The sequence below is a fragment of the Triticum aestivum genome, chromosome 6D (genome assembly GCF_018294505.1).
Source record: "Triticum aestivum cultivar Chinese Spring chromosome 6D, IWGSC CS RefSeq v2.1, whole genome shotgun sequence".
In the NCBI taxonomy this organism is placed as follows: domain Eukaryota; kingdom Viridiplantae; phylum Streptophyta; class Magnoliopsida; order Poales; family Poaceae; genus Triticum; species Triticum aestivum.
The window spans coordinates 49,745,491-49,753,445 of record NC_057811.1 but is presented as its reverse complement, the minus strand read 5'-3'; the positions used below and the strand labels follow the sequence as shown (position 1 = coordinate 49,753,445).

Here is a 7,955-nt window from a genome sequence, read left to right as displayed (position 1 = left end):
GCCGCGCGCTGGGCGCACGGTCACCGCATCCCAGAACAGGCCCGGACACGACCCCATTGCCCTACCCAAACGGACCGAATCCGGACAAAGCGGACGTCCGTTTGGGGTCGTGCGGTAGAGTTGGCCTAAGAGCATCTCCAACGGATGCCAAAAAATGGCGGCCGTGCTAAAATATACTGCCATTTTGAGTCGCTTTGGGAAGAAAAGAATACGTCTCCAGCCGATGGTGCTTGACTTTTTCTTACGTCATGCCTAAGTTTTTTTCTATGTCATACTCCCTCCGTCTAGGAATTTCATACGGAGGAAGTACCTAAGTTTTGCAGAAAGTGCCTTCAGAGAAATTTTTTGCTACAAGTGATGCAAATATACATCACCACTACCAACCGCCCTAAAACCAAAAACACCTCAGCGGCAACCCAACCATCAATCAGTGAAACTTCCCTGCTATCAACCGTCGCCACTCCACATCGATGTTGGCCGGCTCTTGCCACAGCCGCCACCACTTCGCCGGCCATCCCAGCCCTGCCGCTCAGGACTTCCGCCGCGACTCCCATGATGACCTCCCTACTTTCAGCCGTCCCCGCCCTCACTGTCTTGAGACGGCCACCACAGCATCGCCATCACAAGCCAATGGCGATTAGCGGCCATCGTGAGCGCTAATCCATTTCCATAGACGAGCCTGTGGATTCATTTCCCCTTCGTCTTCCACTCTGCCAGGTAGTGACAGGGAGGACAATCATGGTGACTGGGCTCCAACTAGTAAATAGGTTAAGGTTTTAGTCCTCGCAGGGGTGACACTTGGATGGATGGCAGCGCTTCTTCATCGATTCAGTCCTTTGGGTTTCGATCCTCCTCAAATTCATCTGTCAATATGGATTAGGGGCTTGTTTGGTTGGAGACCTGATACAAATTTGCCTGGCCTGAAGTTTGCCTAAAACCTGCCTGGATATTGTTTGGTTCATGTCCTAAGTAAGCCTTGCGTGGGGCAGATGATGGTCATTAGCCTGGCTGGAGCTCCAGGCATGATTGTTAGCCTGTGACGCTAGCTACACTTTCCATTGGATGAAATTTATGGGCCAACAATACTTTATAAGCTGACAAAGCAATTGACTGCTGGCCAGACTCAGGGCATCTGCCAAATACATCAAACCAGGCTAGCCTGACCAGACACTTTTTTTCTTCGGTTTTTCACGCCCATGCGCTACTTTTACCCAGGCATGGAAGCCTGGACTCCAACCAAATTAGCTCTAGATCCACCACCTCGGGGTGCAGAGGTTTGGGTTTCTTGTTGTGTGTACATGACGACAAAATTTGGTGTGAAGTTTATATCAATTCAATGGTTCAACGGCGACGACTGCGATTCCAGCATGTTGGTGCTTAGGGACACATGAACGAAGACTCGTAGGCTGCCATATATAAGGCCAGCCCGGCTCCATTTTAGGAGCGGCGACAAGCGCGTCGGTGGCTGGTTTTGGTATCGATGGTGGTCCAGAGATCTTGATGTAATTTTTACTCTGTGTTTAGGTGCTTTTGTATTTCTAGTGAACTTTTTATAATAGATCTGAGTTTTTTCGCAAAAAATTAAAATAAAACAAATCTACAGGCCTCTCCAAATGAGATAGCAAGAGCACATTTAGGACTATGATATGATGGCTTTTCAGCAGCCAATTCGGACGACCGGCGACCAAATATTTCTTGTTCCCATCAACTAATCAACCCCAACCCAATTCAAGCGGCGCCCGTCCAGCACCGCCACCATGATCCCGTGCCACCGGCAGCTGGCTTGCCGGCGTGGAGCGGAAGATCCTGGAGCGGCATTCTTCTCCTTGGAAGAAGATCCACCGGGAAGGTGCGTCCCGGGCGTGTTGTGAATGAACGAGTACAGGATTTACACAAGGGAACCGACGCTACGAACAGCCACGTCCGTTCGTGGGGAACCGGTGTTTCTCCCCGGTGCAGCGGCAGTTGGGGATCGCAGCGAAGGAGACGTTCGTGCGTGGGTGGCGGTTATCGAACCGAAGGAGTTAAAAAACTGGTGGGGCGTGAGACGAACATGGGAGGTTGAACCATTTTGAACAGGAGAAGTTACTACCACGACGCACCGCTGCCTGCAGTTACCGAGCGCCCCATCCCCATAAACCCAGTGAGAGTGTGAGACGCGGCCTTACCCCTCGCCGGTTGCCGACCATGGAGAAGGAGGCCGCGGGGGAGGCGCGCGAATCCCATGGGACCGCACGGAAGCGGGCACGGACCGGCGGCGGCAAGGATTTCATTGCCAGGCTCTCCGACGACATCCTCGGCACCATCATCTCCCTCCTCCCCACCAAGGACGGCGGCCGCACGCCCGTCCTCTCCTGCCAATGGCGCCACCTCTGGCGCTCCGCGCCTCTCAACCTCGAGGTCAGCATCCGACCCCCCGGCGCCGCCGGCCCCGTCCCCACCCCCTCCCGCGTCCAACCCTCTGCCGTCTCCCAGATAATCTCCCAGCACCATGGCCCCGCGCGCCGGTTCTCCTTCCACTGCCGCGGCGCCGGCGACCTCTGCGCCCAGGCGGAGAGCTGGCTTCACTCCCGGGCCCTCGCCAACGTCGAGGAGCTCGACATCGCTCACGCCAACCCGCGGCTGCTGGCGTCAGTGCTCCGCTCCGCATCCACCACCATCCTGGCTGCCAAGATCAATGGTTGTGATTTCCCCCACGAGATCGTGCTGGCCATGAATTTCCCCAGTCTCAAGAAGCTCACCCTGTTTCACACTTCCATCTCAGAGGACGTCTTGCACGCGCTGCTCTCCGGCTGCCATGCCTTGGAGAGCTTATACATGGCCGAAGTTTCTGCTGCTTGTCGCCTCCGTGTTAGCTCGCCGACTCTTAAGACCATTATCTTCAGCCATAGCTCTAGTGAAATGGCACAACTGGTGATCTTGGATGCTCCTCGCCTTGTAAGGCTGCTGTTGCCGTATTATTACGGAAGCGATCGTGTGACTATCAGGGTAGCTGGGGCGCCTATGCTGGAGATATTGGGCCCTTTCATAGCCACCGTCTCCAATATCCTACTCTTTCAGGTAGCAGCAACGTTGTCGTCTAATCCTGCATTCGGCACCCCGACATGCAGATGATAATTTTTATGTCCATTGTTTGCTTTCTTCAGGGAATAAGCCCGGTCAGCTCGGCAAACTCGATGCGCACCATAAAGGTTTTGGCTCTCAGATCTTCTGCAGATAAGTTGCATGCGGTTCTTAACATCCTCAGGTGGTTCCCCTGTTTGGAGAGGCTCCATGTCACTGTGAGTACTCATTTTTGCTTACTTTAAGTGTCTGATTTGATTCACATATTATAGTCTAGTTAGCTACCGCCATAACATATGCCTCTTCCTCCCATGTCGCAGTTTGGTAAACACTATGATATGGATCAGCAAAATGAGCCTCAACATCACCCACTACATCCAATCGAATGCCTTGAGGCCCATCTCAAAAAAGTGGCGTTTAAGCCATTCCAGGGCTATGGGAAACAGGTTGAATTTGCCAAGTTCTTTGTATTGAATGCAAAGGTACTAGACAAAATTGAATTTGAAGCATATAATCACTACTGCATTGAAATGGTGGGTTATGAACACAAGCTGCTACAAGTGGAAAATAGAGCCTCTCGACACGCTCGGTTTGTATTCAAGATTATTTCATACTGACTGAGTACCATGTCAATAAGCATAAGCATGATTGGTCAGTCAGTAGCCGACCCCTTCCGACAGCCTTAGACAGGGTTAATGTTTGAAGATTGAAGTGTCTTGTGCTCATTTGGTAGGTGGTGTTGATGCCTAAAGATTGCACCATCTTCCGCTGTCTGCTCTGTTTCTAGTCTATAGTTGCTTTGTAGTTCCAGTAACTTATTGTATTGAAGTTTGAGTTTTACTGAATGTAACTTAGTGCCATCTGTCTTGTACAAATTAGCTACTCCCTCTGTAAAGAAATATAAGATCTTTTAGATCACTAGCTAGTAATTTTACTCTTTCCTAGAGCAATTAAAGCATTGGATTTGGCCAAGGACCTGAAAATAATGTTGGCTTTGGCAGGGATCCTTGTGTGTACTGCTTCATGCTTGTCAACTTGTTTTCTGCATTGCTGCCAGAGAGATTTAGTTTTTCAAGACATGTTTGTTGCTTTCAAAACCAGGCTTTTGCTGGATCCTTGTCACTGTGATCTGTTGGTGGGGTAGGCTATCCTTAGGTAGAAGAGATCCGAGTTCTTTAAAGTACGGTTTTGACTAGATTGGCTCCATTTTTGTTGCTGGACGTGCATAGTTTTCCAGTAGTGAGTGGCCTGTTGTAGAGCTATGGTGTTTTTATTAGGGCATATACAATGGTTGATATGATAATTGTATCTTAAACCTTGCATGTAATTTAGAGCTATGATATCCTGCGCGTGCTGTAATAAGCCGTGATCATGGTTCATGAATGAATGCCCTTCAGCTTCAGGCCTTCACGTGGATGGTACTACTGTACTTCGCTCGTGCGAAAACTCCGTGCCGCGTAAGGGCGTCTACATCAGATGCCAGAAATGGCGGCCGCGCTAAAATAAACTGCCATGTTGAGTCGCTTTTTGGAAAGAAAAGAAAACGTCTCCAGCCGATGTACTGCAGGGTGCTCGACTTTTTTTTACGTCATGCCTAAGTTTTGCTAAAAAGTGATGCAAATATACCTCACCACTACCTACTGCCCTGAAACCAAAAACGCATGGGCGACAACCCAACCATCACTCGGTGAAACTTCCCTACTGTCAACTTTCTGTCGCCACTCCACGTCGATTTTGGTAGCAGCCGCCATGACTTCGTCGACCACCCCCAGCTCCGCCGCGACTCCCGTGATCACCTCCTTGATTTCAACCGTCCCCGCTGCCCTGAGACAGTCACCGCAGCATCGCCGCCACCAGCCAATGGCGATTAGCGGACGCCGTGACCGCTAATCCATTTCTGTCGTGGTTTTGTCACGACAGAAGTCCTAGAGAAAGGACTTAGTCGTGGAGTCATCGCGACGGGTTAACTTAAAGGGGTTAAAGCGAACAAGGGACGCAAGAGAGTTTTTATACTAGTTCGGCCCCTTACGATGAAGGTAAAAGCCTACGTCTAGTTGTGATGGAATTGTTGGGGTTTCGATGACCAGGGAGCGAATACGCTTTGCCTGGGCCTCGAGTTGTTGTTGTCCCTGAACCGCCGCCGGGTCGTCCCCTTATATACCTGGGTTGACACCCGTCGGTTTACAGAATCCCGAGGCCGGCTCATAATCGTGTCCGGCTCGGTCTCTGCTATTTCTATCTTACAACACAAGTTTACATATCAACGCCGGTTTATGTCTACAGGCCTTAAACCGGCTTTGGGCCCTGGGCCTTCATAAAGCGTCACCGTCTGTCTTCATGGACTTCAGATACAGATGAACTACTTATGAGGTTAACCCGGCTTCTCCTGGCCGGTTTACGCCCAGTGGTAATATCCCCAACATTAGGCCCCAGATTGATTTGAACTGGTTCATGTCAATCCTCAATACTTAAGAAAATTTCTTCTTCAACATCTTCACATAATCTTGTAAACCGCCGTGACATCATCTTCTAGGACCATGGTAAACCGCCGTGACGTCACATGTTATTTAAAACTGTGTATAATCCACCTTCATTAATGAGCCTCCGACAATCGAGGCGACAGCTCCGCCTCATATCCAAAATTTAGGCTCCTCGATTTCCGCGCCTGACGCTTATCTTTCTGCCCTTATAAATAGGGCCAGGGGTCTTTCCATTTTCCCCCTCGTGCCTCTTCGCGTCGTCGTCTTCCTCGCGCCGACCGACCCTCAAACTCTGCCGCCGCCGTCGTCCTTCGCCTCTGCTTCGACAAAGGCCGCTGCATCAACCTGATCGAATTAGAGAAAAGCGGTGATCCTCCGCTGCTTCCTCCTGCACCAGTAAGTCCCTCTTCTTCTCGCCCTAGATCCGCCATTAGGGTTCGGTGTTCTTCGTAGCTTGAACCTGCCCTTCCTTCGGTAGCACCAACGGCCGGTTAGATCTGACTATTTTCAGCGCCTTTTGTAGTTTAGAATCCTTTCTTCTTGTTAAGGCACCTGCTTGATATCCAACTCATCTGAACTTACTGAACTTTTTAAGCGGTTGATATTAGACCAGAATATATTTTGTTTTTCCAATGCGCGGTAGATCTGAAATTACCATGGCAAGATGTGAAACTTGGTTCTTCCTTCGCTTATACACTTTTAATACCAGATGGGGCGGTTTAACTTTATATACAAAATGATGACCCAGTAGATACCATTAGTCCCCTGTTGAACCGCCAATGCATTCATCATTGTACTGTTTCCATTGGCAGACTCCGGATTACGAATAACCAATTCCGGTTTAACAATATGCTTACATCCTTATACCGATGTATAGTTGTCCATTGTAAATCTTAAACCGGCAATAATCATGTTTCAGATCTTTCATTGCCATGGCCAAGCAAGTCTACGAATGCAATTGGGCTCCTTCTCGAGTAACCGAAGAACAGTTAAACAATCTTGTTAAAACGGGCGCTTTAGCCAAGAAAGATGTCATCCACTAGAGGATCCCTGGCCCAGAAAATCCTCCTACACCCAAGGACGGAGAGGTAGTCGTGTTTGCTGACCATCTGAGTCGAGGTTTTAGCCCTCCCGGTTCGAAATTTTTCCGAGATGTACTAGCCAATTTTCAGCTGCGCCCTCAAGACATCGGTCCCAATTCTGTGACCAACATCTGCCACTTCCAAGTCTTCTGTGAGGTTTATCTGCAAGAGGAACCTACAGTCGAACTGTTTAGGGATTTCTTTCACTTAAACCGTCGCACCGAGTTCTCGGATGGACCCAATACGGAACTGAGCGGAATGGCGGTTCAGAAAAGGAAAGAAGTCACCTTCCCTCATCCCAAACTCCACAGTCACCCCAAAGAGTGGAACCAGACTTGGTTTTATTGCATGGATACATCTCCACCTGATGAAAACCCCCTGCCGGGTTACCGCCCTGAACGCCTGAGCAACACACATCCTTTTCCTCAGAGGTTGACTGCAAGAGAAAGGGCCAACTATGCTCCTCAATTATCAAAGCTTAGAGCCTTCATGGCAAACGGTTTGACAGGAGTTGATCTTGCTCGTTGTTGGATAAGCTGGAGTATTCTGCCCTTAAGCCGGCGCTCCGGTTTGATGTGTGAGTATACGGGGAGTTTGAAGGATGCTCAGCGGCACATTGACATTCAGCTCACAGATGCAGAAGTGACTGAGGCTGTAAAAAAGATACTGAACGAACCGGAGGCTGTCTGTGCCCAAACCGGACTACTCCCTTTTTGCACCTTCAACAAACCACCAGCTGTAAGAATCATATAATCTTTTTATCTGAAGTTGCTTCTGTCCAAATATTATGTGAAAGTGTGATTTATTTTCTGACAGGGTGATGATCCGTTCTGGAACAAGAAACCATCACAAGACAAACCGGCGAAGCCGCAAGACAAACCGGTCAAGCCAGTTCGTCCAAAGACCAAGGTTGTTAAAAAATCTGCCAAGAAAAGGACCACTGCATCCTCCGATCTACCAGCTGATGACGATGTGGGTAATCCGGAACCAGAGGTAGAACTTGACTCTCTTGGTTCATTTTTCGTACACCTTATTGACAATGATTATTATCAGGACGACGCTGAAGGCAGTCATGCTGATGATGTAGAGGTAATCATTCTTTCCTCCGATTCAGATCCTCTACCGACATCAAAAATCCATCGAGCATACCGGAAAGTAAAATTTTCTCACCCCCTTGCTTACTTGGACCCAAACTTTCTTTTTAAGACACAACAGCATGAGGCTCGCCGCACAACCTGGCACAGCGGCCAGGTAGTTACCTCCGCCGGTTTACCAAACAGTCCGGTTCGGAAACGCCGATCAGGGGTCTCTTATCCCATTGATACTTCAT

The 7,955-nt window shown here is 49.4% G+C and overlaps 1 protein-coding gene across 1 annotated transcript; it reads left to right on the top strand.

The window, feature by feature from the left end:
• Nucleotides 1-2,120: 2,120 nt before the first annotated feature.
• LOC123141034 (F-box/LRR-repeat protein At4g14103) lies at nt 2,121-4,067 on the top strand. Its single transcript, XM_044560282.1, has 3 exons — nt 2,121-3,060; nt 3,147-3,281; nt 3,384-4,067. Exons 1-3 carry the CDS (start codon nt 2,188-2,190, stop codon nt 3,678-3,680), a joined length of 1,305 nt encoding a protein of 434 aa, XP_044416217.1. The 5' UTR covers nt 2,121-2,187; the 3' UTR covers nt 3,681-4,067.
• Nucleotides 4,068-7,955: the final 3,888 nt, after the last annotated feature.